This window comes from Leuresthes tenuis, unplaced genomic scaffold, assembly GCF_036924035.1.
Source record: "Leuresthes tenuis unplaced genomic scaffold, fLeuTen1.0.hap1 SCAF_19, whole genome shotgun sequence".
In the NCBI taxonomy this organism is placed as follows: domain Eukaryota; kingdom Metazoa; phylum Chordata; class Actinopteri; order Atheriniformes; family Atherinopsidae; genus Leuresthes; species Leuresthes tenuis.
In genome coordinates, this window is record NW_027325373.1 from 3,859,839 (window position 1) to 3,882,913 (window position 23,075).

At 41.3% G+C, this 23,075-nt stretch overlaps 2 protein-coding genes across 2 annotated transcripts; both read right to left on the bottom strand.

Annotated features, from left to right (window-relative positions):
- Positions 1-141: 141 nt before the first annotated feature.
- LOC140277276 (annexin A1-like) lies at positions 142-6,023 on the bottom strand. The gene is made up of 11 exons (XM_072372243.1): positions 5,910-6,023; positions 5,724-5,829; positions 5,426-5,520; positions 4,667-4,780; positions 4,103-4,193; positions 3,725-3,861; positions 2,823-2,916; positions 2,354-2,449; positions 1,378-1,436; positions 426-548; positions 142-309 (listed from the first exon to the last, which is right to left on the bottom strand). Exons 1-11 carry the CDS (start codon positions 5,976-5,978, stop codon positions 253-255), a joined length of 1,041 nt encoding a protein of 346 aa, XP_072228344.1. The 5' UTR covers positions 5,979-6,023; the 3' UTR covers positions 142-252.
- A 2,005-nt stretch (positions 6,024-8,028) lies between these two features.
- tmc2a (transmembrane channel-like 2a) lies at positions 8,029-22,021 on the bottom strand. The gene is made up of 20 exons (XM_072372574.1): positions 21,922-22,021; positions 17,865-17,903; positions 17,321-17,759; positions 16,180-16,332; positions 15,996-16,086; positions 15,833-15,914; positions 15,640-15,746; positions 15,457-15,555; positions 14,471-14,613; positions 14,083-14,230; positions 13,723-13,911; positions 13,327-13,506; positions 12,397-12,555; positions 12,071-12,199; positions 11,597-11,664; positions 9,784-10,023; positions 9,577-9,702; positions 9,255-9,333; positions 8,322-8,433; positions 8,029-8,231 (listed from the first exon to the last, which is right to left on the bottom strand). Exons 1-20 carry the CDS (start codon positions 22,019-22,021, stop codon positions 8,029-8,031), a joined length of 2,886 nt encoding a protein of 961 aa, XP_072228675.1.
- Positions 22,022-23,075: the final 1,054 nt, after the last annotated feature.

The window sequence follows — 23,075 nt, forward strand, 5'->3', positions numbered from 1 at the left end:
TCAAAGCACTTACTCTCCAAACCACATGCGACTATGCCCCCCCCCCCAAAAAGAAAGTGTTTTCAGAAGATATTAAAAGAAAAAAAAAACACTGCCCGATGTTATGTATGGATTTTATAAAAGGCGTTAGATGTTATGGTCTCTGGGATAATTGCTTTATTAGAACATGGACTCAATAAGACAGATTTGTTATATGTTTTCAGCCAATGAGTTAGTTTCAGTTTCCAAAGTAATTGGGTACAGATGGGGGTTTCAGTAAGGTCCACACAACCCAAGAAGGACTTGCTGATAGTGTCCTTTGGTTTCATTCTGGAAAAGAAAGAATATGTTCAGCTGCAATACTCTGGCAGGTCTGTCTTTACATCTCATCATTTGTTTAAAAAGATGAGTAAACTAATGGAAGCCATTTTGGAAAATGTTTTTACCAGTATGTGCTCTTGTAGGGTTATGTCATACATGGCCCTGTACTCCTCCACTATCTTCTTGAGGTCGACCTCAGAGCGGCTCACCAGGATCCTGATCAGGGTCTCCTCACATGTGCCGTGGCCCTGTTTCAGGCATGAATACATTGCATCGTCTGATTATGGTAAATTCATGTGTCTTCAACCAACTGTCAGCTGCAAAATAGAAGTTTGTTAACGGGCTAACCACTCGAGTGTAGTTTATTTTACGATATATCCAGGAGTTGACTGTTCAGGCATCTTTACGCACATGCAAACAGTTTTAAAAGGGGAACTCCGGTATTTAAAAAAAAAAAACTGCAGCACAGTTTATTTACTCCGTGCTCTGTGACAGTCGGCTAACTTCACACGTGGTTTGCTGCTGATAGTTTTGTGCAACATGGCAGGATATTTATCAGATTTTGACGACATGGACGACGACTTTGAGTATGATGGACGTTCTTACCGGAGTAAATAAGTTGTGCTGCAGCGGAAGGCGTCGATGACGTCACCCCAGTAGACGAGTGTAGAAAGCCCTCTATAAGCCCCCCAATAGCAGCCAATAACAACAACACAGCAGCTATGAGCTAACAGAGCTATAGTACACGTTCATTCATTCATTCTTCTTCTTAAAGTATTGGTGAAATAAAGACAGATGATGCCTTATTTAGAGGCTGCATCCTCTAAGCCCCGTTCTCTCCGTTATATGGATCTCCAGTTATCTAAATATCTTCCGAAGGACGTCGACTTTCACCAAACTGTTCTCTGTGAACAGATGAACGTGTTTCATGCCAGAAATAAGGTTTAAAAATACCGGAGTTCCCCTGTAAGAAATACTTGCAAACTTCTTCAATGTAGAAACAAAATAGTCATGCAGTTAAAGCCTCATCGAGCAGAGAGCGACTACGGAAAAGTCCGAAGACACATTCATACACACCTTCATGGCCAGATGGAGCTTCTCAGCGAAGAAAGCCGGTGTGTTCCAGGCACATTTCACTAGATGTCCAAGGAGGACAAACACATGTCATCAAGTTCAAAATTGCATGCAGAGTCCAGATGCTGCTGTGTCCAACAGCTGTGTTAGCGTGACTTGATGAGTTCCAGGTTTAGGCTAAAATGCTGTAAAGTTTTAAATGCTGCTTGATCTTAAGGTGTGAGAGGTGTGCTCGAGAATGGATGGACACCATCATCCAAACCAGCTGCTTAGCATCTTCATTATTCTGCTGGAAGTTTTTTTTTTTTTTTTAAATTTTTGGTTAATTTGTCTGATTCTTTGTAAAGTAGATGTTATTCATCTGCTTTAGACAGTCTTTTTCCCCCTCTTTCGGCCTGCCATTTCTTCCGTTGTCCCCCCCTTTGTCCAGTTTCCTCAAATTTTTAAGGATACACTGCACACCATGTTGAAATATTCCAAGTTTTCCCCTAAAAGCTCTTTGGGAATCATCAATCATACCATTTTATGTCTGACAAACTTATCTTTGGCATTTTTATTTTTTTTTTTTTTTTTAACTAAAACACTGAAACCATTTGTCTTGGTGACTGGCTGCCAGAAATAAAATGCAGAAAGATACTACACTGCTATGTGTAGACAAACCTGTTTTTCTATCTTTGTGGTGATTCACAATTGTTGTGGCGTGTTCTCCGGCCCCTTATCCCTTCCACCACAGCTGAATTCCCAGTTCTAACCCTTACCATCATCTAATTTTTAATTATAAAACCAAGCTTTAACCCTCCAAAGTCCATGTAAAACACATTGGACACATTTTTTTGGACTACTGGAATACAGAAAAACAAATACTCTGATGTGTCACATCGTTTTTAAAGCAAACTGAGTCCCGGCCCTTCAAAATGAAACAACTCGCACACACAAAAACAAATGATTCATCAGGAAAGATCTGCTGGCATTTGCCTACCAATGTCAATGAGGCAGTCTTCGATGTCTCCTTTCAGCTCCATTTTCAGGGCGTTGGGTAATGTGATGTCACTGACACAGGCGTACTGATGGAACGCTGGCAGGTAAAACAATTGGATAAAGGAGCCATTAAGCAGAAAGTACATGTCCACATGAAAACTATTGTCAGGTCAGATTTAAACATAAAACAGATGTATTAGTGACAAAGTAAACCGTGTTCTTATAAACAGACATGAAGCTGGTCTGGCTGACTGTTTAGCTTTTATTACAGTAACTTTTAAATTATAAACAAAGTGTTTGAGTCCATATATAAAGATGAACTAATAAGGCTGTGAATCAGACGGATTTCTGTGTTGTTCCCTCACTGCTGGGTGTGATCCACTGGCTACCCGAGTGATTGTGGTTCCACCTGTTTCTCCAGGTGTTTGTTCACAGTGAAGTAAAACAGTTGAATCGTTCAGATCACTCACTTTTGGTGAGCTGCGGGCCGCTTCGTGTAGTCAGAATGTTGATCAAGGTGGACACATCTGCTTCGTGCGTGTTCTCACCAGCTTCAAACAGAAGCTCAGGACAAAGAGCGACACGCAATTACACGTTAATGCAAGTCTTTTTCATGCATCTGCATTCAGTTATAAGTCTGTATTTTATACTTTTAATGTCAACAACAGATCAACTGACATTCATACTCAGGAACAGGAAGATTACTACCCTTAAACAAGTGATTATCCACAAGTGTGAGCACCTCTATAAAAGCAAGAGTTTACAGCATTCAGGTGTGTGTTAACACGATGCCAAGGAGGAAAGACACCAGCAATGATCTTAAAGACAATTGTTGATGCCAATCAATCTGAGCAGGGTTATAAGGCCATTTCAAAACCATTTGGAGTCCATCGTTCTACAGAGAGAAACATTCACAAGTGGAAAACATTCAACACAGTTGCTAATTATCCCAGGAGGAGACTGAAATGCTCAAAAGTTGATTTGAAAGATTTGCCTTGCAGACACCTTCCAGTTTTGTCCCTTTTGTCTTTGCCAGCTGTTATAAACCTGAAGTTAAACAAACTTCTGTGTATGTGCAGATGTTTCTTCTTTACCATGAACCTGCTTGTAGTCCCAAATAAACCTCTAAAGTACCGTAAAATGTCGAACAAATGCATGGTTTATTTCCTTTTTTAGCCCCCCAAAAAACTGCCTGGCTGTCATATGAAGTGATTTATGGCTTTCCTCTGACTTGTCCCTACGTCTGCAATACAAACCAGATGCCTTTTTATGGAATACCACAGTAAGGGTGGTGAAGTTAAGTACTTTGCATTGAGCAGTTCTTTGGGTTAGTTGACAGTAAGAAAAATAAAGTTAGAAACCTGATTTTTACCTCTGCATCCTTTCGGGCAAGCTCTACATCTACTTCAGTGCTCTCGTCCTTCTTTGCACTCAGCATGGCCAGGAGAGCCTTGGTGAAGTCACCGCTGGTCTCGTCTTTAATAACCTCCTCCAGGTCCTTTTCATACTCTGAGGGAGATCAAGTGCAAACAAAACAAGATTGAAAACAGAATCATTACTCACTACTTAAAGCTGTTGTTAAAATGCTTAAAAGCCTGTGTGGTCACAATACAGCATTGCCTAGGAATTTAGTGGCGTTCTGTTACTGGGGTCAGCCTACATACCTAAAACCTGATGCAAAAATTGAAAACCTTTCAAGAATTCAGAGCACAGCACCAAGAACAAATAACAGAGTGGCTGTCCTGACAACCTTCTTTGAAGACCCTTTTGATCTCTTGAATCTCTTCGTTTGATCGTGTTGCCAGGATCTCCACCAGGACCGCCTCATCTGTGCCCAGACCCTGTTGGAGTAGAGGAAATGCTAGAGGTGAGGGAATCTACAACTGCAGTAAAGTTGGCCTTTACTGAACCCTGAAAAACAGGAATACAAGTTGAGAGGAGACTTTGTTCCTGGAAGGTAGTTTAATCCCCAGACTGTCAGAATAAATCTGGCCATTACCACTAAGATGTTAAGATAAGGCACTTAAGCATGAACCACAGCAGTGGAGCAGCCAAGAAGACTGAGATCATTCTGTAGCTGGAATAAAAAGCAGATTATAGGTGCAAGTGTGTCCCTGTTCAAATAAACAACACAATCAGTCCCTACAATTAGATTAGATGTACTTTATTCATCCCACAACAGAGAAATGTAGTTCTAACAGCAGAAAAATAGAAAATGCAGGAAGCAGAAATAAAACGAGTAAAACAGCCTCAGTAAAGTGAGGAGAGATTTTGGGAAGTCAGATTATCATTATTCTAAAACAGGAATATTTACCTTTGTGGCTTTCCTGAGCAGGTAGGCGTCAAACTGTCCCGGCATCATGAGCAGAGCCAGAGACACATCCTCCAAATCTGACCTGAGAACCGACTTCAGCGCTTTGTCCAGTTTCTGCAAAACACAGTAACCAGCCGCTCAAATCTCACCACTGTTCACCATTTCCACATTTCCACAGCATTAAATGAAGATTTGATTTAGTGATGTGAACACAGGCTTCCACAACTCCGCTTGAAACACTTTAAAAGAGCCGCGTTTTGCATGTGGCGTGCTGCAGAAGGCTTAATATTCACAGCCCCACCTTCCCACTTCGACATGCAAGGGGAAAACACAACAATAGGTTATTTTACGTCCATCGAGGAGCAAAGCAATGCAGCATGGTGAACTTCATAAAGGACCAGCATCGTCTGAAGGTGTAAACTGATCATTCTGAATGTTATAAAGTCACAACAGTTCAAAAGAGTCACATCATTTCAGTCCGATTAAGACTAATTTCATCAATAGATCCTGTTGACCTCTCAACAATGGACCTTTAAGTGGTAACTACCTCACACAAATTCTAAAAGCAGTAGCTCTGGACTGGAGAACGTGTTGCTTTGGCAACCCAATTTGTCTTGCAAATCTGTAAAAGCTCATAACGGCTTAGGTCAAAGGGATGGATCACTTTTAATGGTCAGTTCTTTAGGGCTCAGTTTTTATTTTTAGCTTGTGTTCAGCCTGATGCTTCAGAACATCCAGCATGAGAAAGATCTTACTCACCTTCCCTGCGGATGCTTCATAAACGGCTTTGATCTTTTGCCTCTGCTCGTTGCTCCTCTTGACCAGGACGGCAATAATCACATCCTCGTCCACTCCTGTCAGAGACAACTTAAACTTAACCCCATTTTCTTTAAAAGCACTGGAGAAATGCAGAGTCTTAATGAGCAGCTTGCATCATCACCCACAGCACAATCCATTAAGTTTTCCCATGTTTACATTTCTGCAGATTTAATTAACTTAAAACCTTTGCTGCCTCCAATCATGTTTCCTACCAAACGGACAACATGAGCTCACAGACCTTTACTTTCAATGGCGCTCTGAAGGACTGCAGCGTCGCTGCTGGCATTGAAGTTAGGATATGGAGTGACGGTCCCATAATACTTGGGTTTCGGCTTACCCTTCACCTTCATGAACAACCAGAAACACAGATGTTAGGTGGCTTTGTTAAACTCCAACAGCCGTGTGAGGATGGTCTTGTACTTACAGTGACGGTGTCATCACCTGGGTCCCTATCGCGGACTATATTTTTAAAGAACCTCCTGAATAAAGACATTGTATTTGGAAAGTTTCAACCGGTCTCAAAGGTTTGCACTGTGGGGAGAAAACAAGCACAAGAAAAACAGTGAGACGGGTGAGATGCTGGAGGATGACCAAATGGAGAACACATGCGGCAGATGTGACAAACAAAAGTAACCTTTGAATAAAGCGGAACAGAAAAGTCCACAAAGGCAAACCGAAGCTCAAGTATTACCCAAGGCCCACCTACAAGATGAGCAGTGACACAGAGGCTTGAACAACAGACAGACCAAGCCAGCACTCAATGAAAAGAGCTCAATGGGTAACGAGACACAGGTGAAACCAATGAGGACAGGAAGACAAAGCCAAATGACAAACTACTGAAAATGGTCACTGACAGACAGGAACTAACTAAAATACAAACAGGACAGGCATGAGCACAAGTTCATCAGAAATCAAATCAACTGAAGACAGAGCGGAGTGTTATTAAAGCAATGTGAGACAAGAAAACTAAACCAGAAACTGGAAAAAACATAAACGAGAAGCAAAATAAACTGAATGCAAATGGATTATTTATGGACATTTACATGTCTTTGTCTTAATGAAACAACTGAATAACTCACCTGTGCTTCTGTCTGTCCCCACACCTCAGTCTGCACCTCTCAGATGACTGTTTGACTCACTCTGCAGCGTCTCCACCCACCTCCGAGCACATGATTTTCAGGTCCTTTTACTTCAACCTGCAGAGGATCAGCCAATCGGCTGCCACCTCTACAAAAAGACGGCATTCCTGCGAGGTGACAGACGAAAGGCTCGACACCTCTGACAGGTTGAGTGACTCTTCTGTTCAGACTTGTGCTGTAGATCAGCGCACGTTTCGGCCCTTAATCAGACAGGTTGTTATTCCCACAGACGCAGAGAATGGTGATAAATAAGATCAGAGTCACAGTGGTTTCTGTTTTAAAGGAGCCGGTGAACCAGTTATAGGCCAGTAACAATAGGTTGTTTTTGGACACTTACATGAATGAAGATGGAAAAAAAGAAGTGAACTTGGCCGACTGCTCTGCTCAAAGCTAAGAGCCTGAAGCTACATTAAGAGCCCATAGTGTAACACACAAATTAGAGTAGTTTTAAGGAGGTACAGTAATTATGCAACATGAACAGCAGTTCTGGATCTTCTGCATTCATTTCACTGGAGCTGAATGGGAAACTGGTGGTGAGAAACAGGTGGTTTCTCATTACTTGGTTGTCCCCTTCGCATGTGGTTTCCAGGAAATAAGCTGCACTAAACTAACGTGCATGAAAACCAACATAAAGCAGAAAGAATAAAGGAAAAAAAAATTCAGACTGAACTTTTAGAAATTGTATTAAAAGATCTTCAACTTTATTGGAAAGTCAGAATCATGAGATGAAGGACAAAGTCAGTCAAAAAGTGTGAAAATCAAAAACTGAACATGGGACAAAGGATATTTTGATACAATATATCATTACAATGACTATTTTCACACAAGTCCAGATGTTTTCCTGACCTTAACCGGTTAGTTTTTAATACCCAGCATTAACTAAGAAGAAGACTAACCTCTACTATGTATTTTGTAACATTTAAACCAGGGCCGGGCTGCACGGTTAATCAGCTGGTGACTCTTAATTGACCCTAGGAGTGAGCATGCATGGCTGTGTGGCCCTCTGATGGACTTCTATCTTTATAACAGTATGATAATGTGTTTGACATAATGACTTCATGGATTATTTTTTTAATTGGATTAAAAACAGGGGTATTGTCTTCAGCAGCTCGTACACCTGAAGATATTCGCTGTCCTGCAGGTTTTAGATGTTTCCCTGCTTCAACACACCTGATTCAGATGAAATGGATCTCTTCAAAAGATTAAGTTCTGCACAAGCCTGCTAATGATGAGTGGAAGTAATATCAGAAGTAATATCCAGAGTTATTTAATGCGTGCAGTGAATCTGGAGAGTGGGAACTAATAACCCGTTGCACAACACAGAATTGACGTTATACCTGTGAAATGAATAAAGATTGTCTCAAGGATGAGCACAGCTTGCAGGTCTGCCATTTTCTGACACTATTATCTTGGAGGAGGCCCTCTCCCACGGCCCCGACCCGGTCCAGCACCCGGTCCAGGTCCTCTTGGCCCAGGTGGACGGTTTACCGGCCCTCTAACATTAGGGTTGGGTGAAGCTAGGGACACATCTTTCTGCAGGTTCACATCTTTAGCAGCTGACCCGGCCTTTGTCTTAGTAGGCTTTGCATCCGGTTCTGGTGTTTTTTCTGCTTAGACAGAGAAACAGCCATCAACAGTTAATGATTTAATGCATTTAACTATTTTCTGCATGCAACCAACTTCAGGGTATTACTGACCAGGTGGAGCAGGGGGGGCGAGGGATCGGTTCGGCAGAAGGTCTTCCAGGTCCTTCATGACCTGGTTGGTGCTGTTTGTGTTGTTTCTCCGGTTCTTCTCCTCATCCCGAGCCTGATCACAAGAAAGTTGGAGGGAGACAGGGACAGAAAAATGACAGGTATTCATAGTTTTTGGCCAACAGTGGAAGTGTAGGGTGACAAATACTAAGATGTAATAGGTTTTTGATATATATAAGCTGCATTGCTCGGTAGATCCGTCTGAAGTGGACCACAAGGTATTATTCCATGTTAGATTCTAAACTGTAGGTCGTGAAAATTGTCGGTTCAGATGGTTTGTTACTTCACAAGTTGAATAGCAAGAATCAATCATTGCAGTTTGCTTGAGTTTCAAACTAAAATGAAACTTTTAGGGCTTTCTCAACAGTTGAGACATGTCTTCTCTTAGTAATTAATGTTTTTAGGGTTAAAACAACATTTGAAACTCCATTTAAAAAAATCTCATCTGTTGAAGACAATAAAACTAGCCTTTCAGCAAGCTAAGCTAAGAATTGTTTTGCTACCATAGCAGTGGAGCTAACATTTATGTTAGCTTTCGGTGCTACAACAATAGCAGTGGGTGACCAGCATAATGCATGGAGAAAGTGTTGTCTATGTTAGTGACCAGGGTATTCCAAAAAGAGGAATTTCATTCAAGGAAGTTCCCATCCCACATAGCAAAATATGTTATTTCAACATATATGCTTGATTTTTTTACTTAAATCGAATGTCCATTGTGGATCAACATTTAACAGGTTAAGTGTTGAATCAACTGAATCAACACTGCATTATGTTTCAGTTCTGATGGCATTTCATTTATACTGTCTCAATTCACTGGACACACTGTTGCATGCAGATCGTCATATATATAACTTTTAAGCCCATTTCTCTACTTACCATCTGCATTTTCTTCTTCAGCTCCATATTGGAGTTTTGGTAGGCCTCAGACGTAGAGTTGAGATAATATATGGCCAGTCTGTAAGATATGACAGAGTTTGTTGGATTACTGAATTCTGATTGCACTCCTGTGTGTAAACACTCCATTGATCCTGTTTCTGTGGTCCAGAGATAGTTACAGATGATTGCACAAAAATGAATAAATAAAAGGATGAAACTAACCAAAAGCTCACAAAGAAAATCCAACACAATATGTAAAGTGTCTAAAAGTGTAAAGTGGCTTTCTGTTTGACTTTATGTGCATCTTCATGTCAACACTTACACCATGAGCAGCACAGCTGGTATGATAAGGCCGGGGTTGGCTGCATAGCTGAAAAGTGTCCCGATGAAAGCTGGCAAGTCCAGTGCGATTGTCTCCATAATCACATCAAACATCTTTGGCTTCCCACTGCTCGGTCACATGTAGGTTTCATATTAGTAAATGCTTGCTTCTAGAGATGTGGTCATAATTAGCGGTTTGTGTTATAACCTGAAAGGTCCGCAGTCAAACGAAGGTGGCAGGGTCATGATGGTGTAGACAACAGGTAAGAGACTCAGGAAGAGAATGAGGAGCAGAAGACCCATGTAGAAGTTATTGGACTTGGAGGCCTTGAACACTCTCTCATGGGGGACGTTTGTGGCCATCACAGCCCAACACTGATAGTACATGGAGCTGAGAAGACGGAGGACATTGATACCGACGAGCCCAGGAGCATAAAACGCACCCATCCTGATAAAAAACAACATAAGACATCAATTAAATGCATGTTTTCTCATTCTCAGGGTTGTGTGTCTTTGTGGGTTGGCATGATTTTTATAAAAACTTTGAACCTTTATCTAACAAAAGTCTGAAGAAATCATTTTCAGTGTCTTCACAGACCGTATAAAAAGGATAATCCATCAAAGTCTTAGTCATTACAAGCAAGGATGAGCCATGGTTCAGCACTTTGTGCCAAACTCAGTCAAAAAAATCATCAATAAGTTTCAAAAATATATCTCTCTACGCAGGACTGCAAAGAGCTTTGGTCTTTTATGATGTACTGCAGATGCACAGAATCTATTCCTCCATCTATTATCTTCCACTTTTCTGAGGTGGGGTCGCAGAGGCTACAGGTCCAGGAGAGAAACCTGGACATCCTTCTCCCCAGTGACACTCTCCATCTCCTCATGGGGGATCCCTTTGTATTCTCACAGCGTGCACCACTGAATCCCCTGAGGGACACTGTTTGTGAGCCTTCCCCATGTCCACAAAGCAAACTCTCCTGACTCCTTCAGCAGACCTGCAAGAGAGTAAAGATCTGGTCCTTCACTTTCCTTACCAACACTCCAGAGTAAGGCCAAGCAGTGTGAGCCTACAGGCAGTATCGATGCCTCATTTTAAAGGTGTTTCAGCCAAAACAGCCACACAATATTCAGATGCTTCATTATATCTGGGAATCTTGTCCACCCCTAGCGCCCTACCACCAGGAAGCTTTTTAACTTTCTTTTTTCAGATGCACAACATTATACATGTGATCTCATTCAGTACCACCAGAGGGCACCACTGCTTGAGTGCACCATGATAAGCAAAATGGGCTCAAGGGTATCTTGGAAAACCTGATGTCTGATTCTGTGTGCCAAACAGGTCCATATCCAGTGACCATGGTATGGGTGACTTGCATATGTTTGAAGGTACCATTGATCTGGAGACGTATTAAGCTTCATAGACACAGAATGTGTGTGTTTGACTGTTGGCTGTGGTCCAGATCTGTCTCATATTAAGACACATGAAGCATTATGTAAAACAGAATCAGAGAACAACACCGACCGTTGAGAAGCTGCAGCCTCGTATACAGCAAAAATGGACCCAGATTAGACACTGAAAATGATTCTTCTGTACTTGTGTCTGTTAAATAAAGCTTCAAAGAAATGAACAAAATACTGATTTCATGTCTTGGGATGGATTTTAAAACACTGAAATGGGGGCTTATAGATGGACACTTGTAAAATGATTCAAAACAATCTATTCAAACTACAAATGTAAAAAATAATTATGAAAAGCTATGTGACATGCAGTGTTATTCCCCTGCCATGGACTACAACAATATGTATCCAATAAGTAGCACAGAACTAATACGGTCACTTCCGTGTAAAGTGGAAACCGAAAGCTTTCTTTGCAACCTGAAGCACAATGTTGGCATTAGTGCTTATTTTGTCTTTTCACTCAGTGATACCGGATACATGCAGCAACACAATCCCATGCATACACAAAGTGGAGGCTGCATATGTGCAGTGTGTGCATAGAACCACAAAGCAGTTTGTACCAGATCATCCCTTGATTGAAGACCAGTCCAAGAACATTTCCACTGATGTCAAACTCTCCATATGATGGCTGGAAGTGATCAGAGGCAGCATTTACACAGTGAGCCTCCAATAAAGTTTCATGCCTTTAAAACATTCTGTAAAATAACTAAATCCTCAGCTGAGTAAAACTGAATTACAGAACTTTTTTGATGACAGATAGTTCAGTTAACGGTTTTAAATTGTTTGTTTATTGGGTCTTTGTAGTTAGTTATTGGTGTGGTGGATGTAGATAACAGAGTTATCTATATTAGCGCTTATTGTTCAGTCATGACCCCCTCTAAAACTCTTTTTATGCTACTATGCTATCATCAAAATGTCTGCTGTGGATAAAGGCTCGTCCCCGGGTGGGGACAGACACACGGACTATTTCTCAGACACATCTATGATAATTTCATTTCAGTATGAACCAAAAACACAGCAGCTGTCAGACTTACAAATCCAGCTTCCAGGTCCCAGCACCAGCAGTAGTTGAGGAAACGAACGATGACGGCTCTCGCAAAGTCACCAATCAGGATGGTCAGGTAGGTCACCTGAATGTCTGATACCGTCAGCTTCACAAACTCCTGCAGCAGAGTTAAGATATTCACCCTTTTTTACACGTATCTCATACCATCTCCTCCATTAAACAGAAGTTGCATAGATGGGGGTTTCACTCCCCTTTTTTCAGCTGTTATGTGTGGTTCATGCATGAACAACAATTAGCGAGAGATTTCCAGGTTTTGGCAGATGAAATGGAGAATAAAAACACTGCATGTGTTACTATGCCAACGGCAGTCTCCCAGCAAGGTCCTCTGATGACATCAGCAGGGTTCATGGGTGGTGGAGTAGACTCGGTGTCATTGATCAGACGTGTGAAGTTGGCATAATATTCCTTCAAGGCCCAGATGGAGGCGTTCTTTATGGACTGCTCCTCTTCCAGCTGAGGAGAGTAAAGAAGCCAATCAGTCAGCAGGTTTCTTCTTATTTACCAGTACTTTTTAACATAAAACATAGTTTCATATACGAATGCATTCAGTAAAAACTTCTTTAAAGATGGAGCTTTCCTGTCATTTTAGATAGAATGATACTTGTAATCAGTGGGAAAAGGTTGAGTGTCCACACCACATCCAGCTATGCTCAACCAGACTGGAAAAGTGAAATTGTAATTAAAAAATGCTCCTAAAGAAATGTAAAGAACACTGAAAGTAGTTACTGTTTACAGAGTGAAGCATGGTAGCGACAGCATGATACTGGGGGGATATTTATCACCAACCAAGGAAACAGGTCAGGATTAAAGGGATTAGAAATGACACTAAACACAGACAGATTCTTGAGGAAAGCCTATCTCAATCTTCCAGAGATCTGAGGCTGGGACAGAAGTTCACCTCTCAGCATGAAAACAACGATCAAATTGCTGAAGAAACACTCGAATGGTTAAAGAACCCGTCCAGCCTGAAGGAGACGGAGTGCTTCTGTTTTGAAGAATGGGCAAAAATTCCACTGGCTGGATGTTCCTAACTTATAGAGATATACCCCAAAGAGTTTGCTGCTGTAACTCTAAGAAGGGAACGAGAAGGTGAACACTTTCTCAAGGCCATGCTGGTCCTGACACTGTTTTTTAGATCAATCAAAAGTCAGCAGAGCAAAGAACCTCCAAAGGTTTCTGGCAAATGTGTAACTGTAAGAAAACACACCGACACTGCAGCCGTACCTTGGAGTTGACCTCATCAAACAGGGCGAACAGGAAGGTGTAGAGGTTTCCCAGAAAGAGGGCAAAGATGCGTCCCAGCTGCCACTTGAGGGCGATTCGAGGATGGTAATCTTCAAGCTCAGCGATCGTCTCAAACAGAGGAGGACATACCAGACCCAGCAGAGACATGATGAGCTCCAGCTGGAAAAACAGGTCATAATCACAGATACCTTTTCCTGGAAATTATCTTATATGTAGATCTTTAGTATCTACCATGAACACGGTTCAGTTCAGGTCATGTTTAATTATAAGGTGCCAAAGAGAAGTTAAAATAAAATCCAGTCTTTGCTCCATAAACCTGTTGCAAGAACAGTAAAAACACTGCTGTTCACATCTGACTGAGCTTTTCGTCATTACCTCGTTCTTCTCGTACCAGCTGAGGTCATCCCTGTTGGCGAACTCCTGAGACCTCTTCACCACAAAGTAGATGAGGTACCCACTCCCGCCGAGGCTGCAGGTGATCAGGAAGTTAGCCAGAACTCTGAGGAACCTCCGCAGGTGGATGTTCTCATCCTTCTGGTTCTCCTGCTCGTCCACAATGGACTCCTGTTCTTAAAGAAAACAGAGAGGATTCACTGTTGGTAGAGCCCGATTTCACTTTAACGAGTAGATGGTTACAGCGTGTGTCCTGAAAACAATCAGAAGTCATTTTTCAGAGTGTCTCAGACACGAACATCTGGAGCTGTGGGGTTACCTGCCAGCGGTTACAAAGGTTACCTTGAAGCTGGTGGTGATGGAGGCGTACTTGTTGTCAGCGGTCTCTGCATTGCCGATGAGGTAATCCCAGCTGGTGAACATCTTCCAGGCGAAGGTGAACTCTCCTTCGTCTCCATCTCCACCGCCAACGTCAGCATTCTTGGCCATACTTTAAACAAAAAAGGACAGACAAACCCAAACCTTCCCCAAATCAGTCTCACTAACAAACGCCTTCTTTTCACAGTTGAATTTGTTCTCAAACCAATCCACTCTTTACCTTTAGTGGGAAGAAGCTTTTTTTTTTCTTTTAGATAGAACTTGATTGATCTTAAACATCTATAACATATAAATAAATTAAACAAGGTGTGAAGCCCCCCCCGAGCCGGAGGCCATGGTGCTGCAGACTCACGTGCGGATCACCAGCATCAGGCTGTAGCCGAAGGTGCCGATTCCCACCAAGAGGTAGGACAGAGGCAGCCGGAACTTAAGCAAGCCGACGGTCCTCTGGTTGTTGTAATATCCGTAGAACAGTACTGAATATTTGCAGTATCCCTGAAAAAAGGAAGATATACGATTAAGGTTTCCCTGTTCATTGCTCCTTACCTCACTTTTCTGCCTTATTTGTTAGCCTTGGTGCAGAAGGATGTGAAGTTTTGATTATATAAGTTGTTTTTTTTTAGAGAAATGTCTTCCAAATGTTGGTTCTTTATTAAGAATCTGTTTAACAAACCTCATTTCCAGAGAGGTTGCAAAATCTTAAATCTTTAAACTTTTATTTCGCTGTCAAAGAGCAAAAAAATACAGTTGAAACAAACATAGAATTTTATGCCAACAACACACTCAAAAAAGGTGAGAGGGAGGCAAAGGAAGACAAAATGCTTAGAGAATATACAAGTAACAGTGTTCTGGAAGCTGATTAATAGGTGACATGTGGGGGGGTCAGGACTGGGTATAAAAGGCTTAGTCTTTCCAAGCAAGCATGTCAAAAATCATCAGCAACTTCCAAAAATATATTTCTCCATGCACAACTTTTGTCTTTCAACATTTACAATGCAAGAAATGATTCAGAGTCTGGAGATGCAGACAAAGCCAGCCATCATTCTGCAGGACGTCCAACAGCGTGGCCTCACAGGCACAGAGCTCGACTGAACTGCCTGCAGTCCGGATCTACCTGCTACTGAAAATGTATGTAAGGAGGAGAATCCAACAGTAACAACCGCAGACTGTTGAGCAGCTGAAATATCGTATTCAGCAGAAACTTTTTCTTCAGGTGTTGCTGGCACCGTGTCTGAAATCTGCTTATATTTTCAAAAGGTAATGAATATATTTTCAAAAGGTAATGAATAGGTCATTAAAAACGTTTTGCAACTTCATTATCCTGCAAGTCAGACTCACATTGAAGTCCATAAGGACGGAGTAGTCTTGAGCGGTGTCCTGCTCTGCTCTGGGTACAGTCTTTCTTGGAATAGACCCATAGGGAAGACCCATCAGGACCTAGAAAGTAAAAACAAAAATATTGTTTGATGTATATTTTACTCTCCGGCTTCCTGAAGACAAGCAAAGTTTTGTTGGCTTTACCTCCGGGATGACCACCAGTCCAAAAGTCAAACCAAAAAGGACGAGGTTCATGCCGTACATCCAGCGCAGGAAGATAAAGTAAGACGCCACAGACGACCCAAAGTGGCCTGAGGGCATTGAAAAGATTCTTTTTTTTAAAAAAAAAAGCATCTCTCTACAATGAGTACCTGTTACAATATTAACCACAGCTTACTTTCCACCTCTTTGATCTTCCTCTCCCAGGGGATACAGGCGGTTCTGAAGTTTTCAAAATCCCTCTGAAACTTTATCCATTTCTGGGATAAAAATGGAGAAAATTATAGACACACAACACGAGAAGAAAGTTTGATTTGAAAAGAAAAGAAAACATTACAAACCTTAGTCATCATCACTTTGTAGGCGTACCACTTCCTGCCTTTGCCTTTGCCCAAAGCTCCTTCAAACTTATCCACAAATTGCTGAGCCTCCCTGTTAGGAAATGTGCAAATACTCACTATAACAAAGTCAAACAAATATCAGCAACACTGGACATAACCGCAGCACACGAAAGACTGATATTACTTTAAAAGCGTGAGCCTCCGCTTCATCCTCCACGGCTTGTTTCTGATATTAGCGATCAGTTTCTTCTTCTCCTCTACCTCCTCCATCAGCCGGGCCATCTCTCCCTCTGACATGGAGTCCTCCTCATCTGAGTTGGAGTTGGAGTCAGATGAACTGGAGCAGACGGGCACAAACAAACGATAGATTTAATGAGAATCTGTGTTTGATATGCTGCCATGTATGTGATGCTAGTGGAAGGGATCACAAAAGAATCCAGATGAGCCTAAAATGAAAGGAAAAAGCATGTAGGGCTAAAAAAAATGACCAAAGGATGAAAGATGCATGTTCACTCAAACTGGGCAAGGAGTCTGACAGCATTGTTTTTCTGCCCCCTGCTGGACGGGGGCAGAAATGTGCTCAGTTGCACCTGTAATTGCACCTTCATTGTATTGATAAATGAGCTAACAGAGTTTACTGGCCTCTGTGTTAACTTTCAGGTTTGCATCCGACTGAACATACATAGTTCTGTATGTTCTCGCCAGGTCAAAGACTTTACATTTCAACGTCATCTTTGGAAACATCCAAGCATTAAAGGAGACATAATGGTATTTTTCGCTTTTACCGAAGGTGACACAATTTCCTAAGGGTCAAAATGACATGTTTGTGATACACTTTGGTCAAAATAACACAGAGAGACACCACAGCAGCTCCTTCTTCTTCCAATTATTCACATCTCTATTGAAACAGATCAGTTTAGGGTGCAAATTAACGAAGACCACGTTTCAACTTCTAAGGTAGAAGGAATGAAGCATCATGTGAAGTTGAAATGAAGTGGAGGGAGGCTGGATGAGCTGGTAAAGTGACTTTAGTTTAGTCTGTGGTCTGAACGGCTCATTGAACGACACATTTTCAGAGATATAGGGTCCACGACAAAATGCTGGGCTTCTGGTTTTTTATTGTTTGAGTTGTAGAATTATGTAACTATGATGCTAATACTCTTTCCAGCATGATCTACACTAAGTTATCTACACTAAGATACCAGTGTTAGTCAGTCACAGAGCAGTGGATGGAATATTTGCATTGTTTTCAATGGAAACTGCTAAAGTCAGGAAATGGTGTGTATCTGATTTCTAACGTGTATTTTTTCCTTTCTCTAGCAAACCTGTCGTCCTTCTTCTTCTTTTTCTTCTTGTCATCATCCTTGTCTTTCCCCTTATCCTTTCCTTTGGCATCGCCTTTCTTACCCTTACTGTCCTGTTCCTCCTTCCCTCCTTTCTTTCCTCCTCCTTTCTTTCCTTTTTTCCCTTTCCCAGCATCACTGTCTTCCCCATCACTGTCCTGGGCTTTGCCTCCTCTCTTCTTATTGGCTGCGCCTCCTCTCTTCTTCTTGGGAGCCTCATCCTCGCTCTCATCCTCATCATTTTTGCCACCACCACGTTTCTTGGCTGGCCTCCTGTTGTTCGCTCCTCTGCGTCCCCTGGGAGCTTCATCTTCCTCGTCATCCTCCTCGTCGCTGTCTGGTTTTTTGCTTCGTCCTCTTCCTTTTGCACCTCCTCTCCCAGCTGCCTGCCTCCTGTTTGTTCTTTTCTGGGTAGCACCATCTGCATTATAAAAAACATCATTTATGATATTTGATATCCTGAGAACTTGATTTGACAATTCTCCGTCTTAAATAATTTCCATGAAGAGCAGTTAGATTCACCTACCATCATTGTCACTCAAATCGCTGTCTATCTCTATCTCAACTGAGGAAGAGCACACAAAAAAAACATTAGCAAAAGCATAATCAAACTCAATGGCTAAAAAAAGACCATCAGAGCATCCTGTTACTCTGGCAACAATTAAAACACTTGGCTGAGACTTGAAAGTCATTTGTTGGTAAATTGTATAATATAATATAATAATATATGTTTAGTAACACTAGCTAAATGATTTTAACTAGTGTTACTAGCTATTTATTTATTATGATCAGTTTTCACTGACAGTCACATTGTAGGCTAACTGTGAGCATGTTAGCATAACGTTGTTAGCATTTAGCTCGAACCACTACTGTCGTTTTGTACCTAAATTGTACTTAAAAAAGGCTACAATTTCAAAAGAAAACATAAATAAACAGATAGAAACATTTCAAAGCACATTATTATTGGCTTCTGTAACAAATTCATTAATTATGATGTAATTATTCCATGTGAAGCCAATTTTGAAATGCTATAGCTCAGTTCCATTTTGTGCTCCAGCGAGCGATAATGACAATTCAAGAGTTCTTCAACTTGCTCACCTAAACAGAACACAGTCATCTTTAAGTTATGACTTGCACTTCTTATTGTCCTGTTTAACAGAACAAATTGTTTTCAGTTTAAAAAAAGGCCTATATGACTTGGCTCCATGAAAAAGCTAAACTTTTCAGGGAAGAATGTTCCACCAGATAAATCTGACACAGAATATTTTAGGATTTTACAACCAAACAAAAAATATCACAATAGTGTTCTTTTTCCAGTTGTTGTGCTATCATGTGGACATTTATGTTCTCTTCAACAATTCAAAACTTTTTGCTAAGAATGACTCTGTCCTTCTCATCAAATCTTGCCTATGTGGCTCATTTATTAAACAGGCAGATACGGACTATTATTAGTGTAAATGTTTTGTTTTTTTCCCAACCATGATCCACCCTAACCCTCACCAAGTAGTTTTGTTCAAGCAGGATATGATACCACAAATTTAGCACACTTTTCCTTTGTAGGTTTCTTCAATTTTTATAGGGAGAAATGTTCAAGTTTAACCAGAGTTGATGGTTAGCACCAGTGGACAGCCATTGTCTACTCAGTGAGACCAAGCTGGGGCTTCCAAAAACCCAATTTAATAGGATTTTGCTTCTCGTTGGTCTGAGAATCATTCATTTTCCTTTTGGGAAACTACCGGCTAACTGTGCAATGTGGCTTTTGGTGAGGAATGGCTCCCATCTCCACAAAGTAACTTAGAGTCTTATACATACACAACACTGGAGTAGTAACAGCTGTAATGTGGTGGTACCATCAATCTCTCTGTAAGCTAACTTTAATTAGCCCAAATTTCACAATGTCATTTTGTAGAAGTGTTTGGTAGTGAACAAGTATCTGAAAATCAGTGACATTTGCATAGACCCCACCTGCTCTTTGGGTTTAAATCAGCTTACTAATATAAACTAAAGCCTGAGAAACATTTTACCTGTTCGATATCAGCGTGTTAGCATTGAAGCTTTATCTATTAGCTCAAAGCTCAGCTATGTCACAGTATAGCTTCACAGAGCTGCCAGTATGACTGTAGTCTCAGCCTTGCTGAAAGTATGACTTTTGTTCTGGTTGAGCCCCCCCCCCACCTTGAATTTAGCACAATCAGATTAGAAAGGCCTACATCCAGCCACAGGAACTCTGTCCATTTGCCAGTGGAATCCAGAGGAGACCATAACCAAACCCATGAAGATGTACCCAAAAAGCACCTGACTTCACTCCAAACATCTGGTAATAGAGCTTATAAAGAGGCATGTACACAAGACAATATTCCTAAAACTTTTGTTTCACACAGGACCGCAGCGCACATCATGCAAGTCTTCAGCTCACCTTCCTCAGAAGCAGCACCACCCCTTCTCGGCATGATGAAAAATAATAAACACCTGTCCTCCGAGTCCTGTGCGCCTCCAGTCTGCTCTGCATCGGCTCCCCGCCAGCACCCAACTCAGGTATCTGACGGTCCCATCACTATGGCGACAGCTGCGTGTGACAACAGGTGTTCTTGGGTGGGTGCTGTAAATTCTGGAAAGCAAAGGTGATCCACCCGTGACTTCCCAAACTTTTTTGTGTTGTTTGAATTTCATTATTACCACACGGAGGTGATGATATGCGGCTGTGGGTCACACCAGGGGTTGATATCAGAGCTAAACGGTCAGAAGAAACCACATTCACTGCGGCTCTGCTGCATTTAGCTAAGTGTGTTTATTGTGCTCTGCTTTGCTTTTCCTAAATAGCCAAAGAACCACATTAAAGTCAAGTGCCTTGAAAGACTCTCACTCGCCTTGTTATTGGAGACCAAACACATGAGAACTCCAGACGTCCTGAAGATTTAATGAAGGTTTAGGTTTCTTTAGGCGAGGCCCATTAGGCGACCTCTAAACGCCCTGTAATGTGCAGTTGGAATATTTGCTTTTTGCTTTGATGCGTTGGTAGAAAACACAACAGATACAGAGTCGAACTGGCAGGAACAGCCACTGACAGCGGTGCTCTCTATGTGCAGTGGAGTGAGCCATGCAGCTTAACATCTCAGAGCCATTAAATAATACAGTAGAGCTCACTTTTCACATCTATAATGGTTCCATTACATGGTCATCGGTTTCCACAGGTGAGATCTATACCACACCTCTAAAGACTTGTGTTGATGTTCAGGTGAGCCTGCCTGAGGAAAAGCATCTGCTGTATTCCTGCTTATTCATTTCTACACAGGTCATGTCAACAAAGCGGTAGATCGATTAATGAGTTATTACGACAGAGCTGATGACATAATATAGCCTTTTGCAACATTATTATCTGTGTATATTGAAAGTGAAGGTATATAAAGTTTCAGTATATATCAGGTGCAAACAGAGTTTTAATTCTAAGGTTCTATGTATCAGACGATACTAAGATAAACCGTCTTAACCAGGTCTTTAAATGAGTTTATACAACCTGAAATGAACAGCACATGGCATATTACACTGTCGTAATGTATCGAACAGACGCTGAGCCAAAAGGCAGAGGCGGTGTGAGAAAACTATCATCTGACGTTATATTTCCTTCATTTTAAGACCTGTGAGGGCCCAATGATATAACCAGATATTTATTTAATCTGTCCCGATACCTAAGCTTTTAGAACTGAAAGAGGATGTACTTTCTTTTTTTTTTTAATGTACATATTTAGTTTTGTATCTGAACTTGTAGCGGAACAATGTTACATTTATTTGATATGTTTATTGTAGTTTTTTCTGTGTTTATGTCGTGCTTTCTGTTTGCTAGAAAGACAGATGTTTAGCAAAGTAAACGGTCAGAGAATTTCAGCTGAAATAAGATACACCGTCCTTAAACGTACGTTTACCTAAAGAAATTAAAGAGCTTCTTCATTCTTGGTGATGAGTTTATCATTTCAATTTGTCCTTGTGAGTTAAATCTGTTTTTCACACCAATGGTGCAGTATGTTTATGATAAAATATGGAGTTTGCTTTCATTTTAGAGGACATTTTTTGTTGTTATAGCAGTGAAATGACAGGTGTGAGTCTGTCATGCCACCTAGTGGTCACTCATGGTACTGAAAACTATTTAAATCCTCTGATACAGTACAACAGACTCACCTCCAAATACTGACAAACATGCAATGATCGAAGGAATCGATCACATTTAGAGATTATGGAGTTAATGGGTCGATGATTACAACTCTGTAACAGTTCATCAGATACAGTAAATATGTCAATTTACACCTAAAAGAAATTATTTGCAGATCTCATAAACAAATATTCACTTCACAACACAACATAGAAAACATATGAAAGGTTTAAAGAGTTTGTCTCGAGGAATTCTCCGTTACAGCCTGGGTGGCCGAGGGAAAAAGTACAAACTTACCGAAACAAACACTGGTTGAGGTGTGACGACAGCCCATCCATTCATCTTCTGCAGGGTCACATTAAGGCTGGAGCCTATCCCAGCCCTAACATGCATGCTTTTGGGTGGTGGGAGGAAGCTGGAGAACCTGCAGAGAACCCACGCGTACACGGGGAAAACGTGCAAACTCCACACAGAAAGGCCCCAGCCGGGAATGGAAGCTGGAGCCCTCTTGCTGTGGGGGTGTAACCACACAGCCCCATGACTCCCCAGCCCTGACATTTAGTGCCTCCGTCAGATGTACATTTTAGGTGCAACTCCTGCTTTAATAAAGATATTCTCTCCGTTTTCTTCTTGAATTTACTCCTTTATCCTGACCGTTGTTTGGCAAATCATTGATATTTTTAAACCCTCCACGTCTCCGGTTTTATACACTGAAAAGTAACAGAATATTATGCGACTTCAGTCCATAATCTAAAGAATGATCTTCCTGTTAGTGAAGATAGTCATCTATTCTAGTTATCTGTGGGATCGACACTCATAGTGCTTGCTTGTGGGAATGAATGAGTGCACCGTGCACATGGATGCAGTCATGGTGAGACAAGGGAGCAGGTGTCATAACATGACACGAGGCCACACTTGCTGTGGCAGCTCCAGTTTCCCTTCCAGAGACCGAAGTCACGTGGAAACAGCTTCAGGAGGGACAGACAGACAGCTGAGCTGCATCTCTGGGAACATCTGGGACATTTTAACATATCTGGAAAGATGCAAATCATGTGAGTTTGTTTGCCAGCTCTGCCTGGAATCAGCTGATGAGTTATACACCCCCCCCCCCCCCCCCCTTCATGTGAACCTTCGCTGAAACAAAGTTTTTGTTACTTCTGCTTTCCTTATTCAGATCTTTTTAATGGAAAACCGAACAAAAGCAATGGAAACCTGCCTTTTGTCACACTGAAAAGCACATTAAAACATGGATACAGCCCCATCCACCATCCACATACAGAGCTGTTAAATCCCTTCATCCCACACTGACCGGGATGTTTAACATGGTCTAAAACACAACCGTCAATAATACAAAAGACTAAACTTTCAAAGACGTAACCCAAAAGGACCAAACATCCCTCATTATACATTTGTGAACATAATTTATTTACATCATACAGTTTATTATTGGAAGATTACACACACACGCACACACACAGCACTATATAAATACAAAGGTTTGTACAAACTTGTTTAACTAAAAGGGTTTAAAAGAAAGAAAGAAAAAAAACAGCCAAAGCAAAAAAAAAAAGAAAGAAAAATATCATCTCAAAC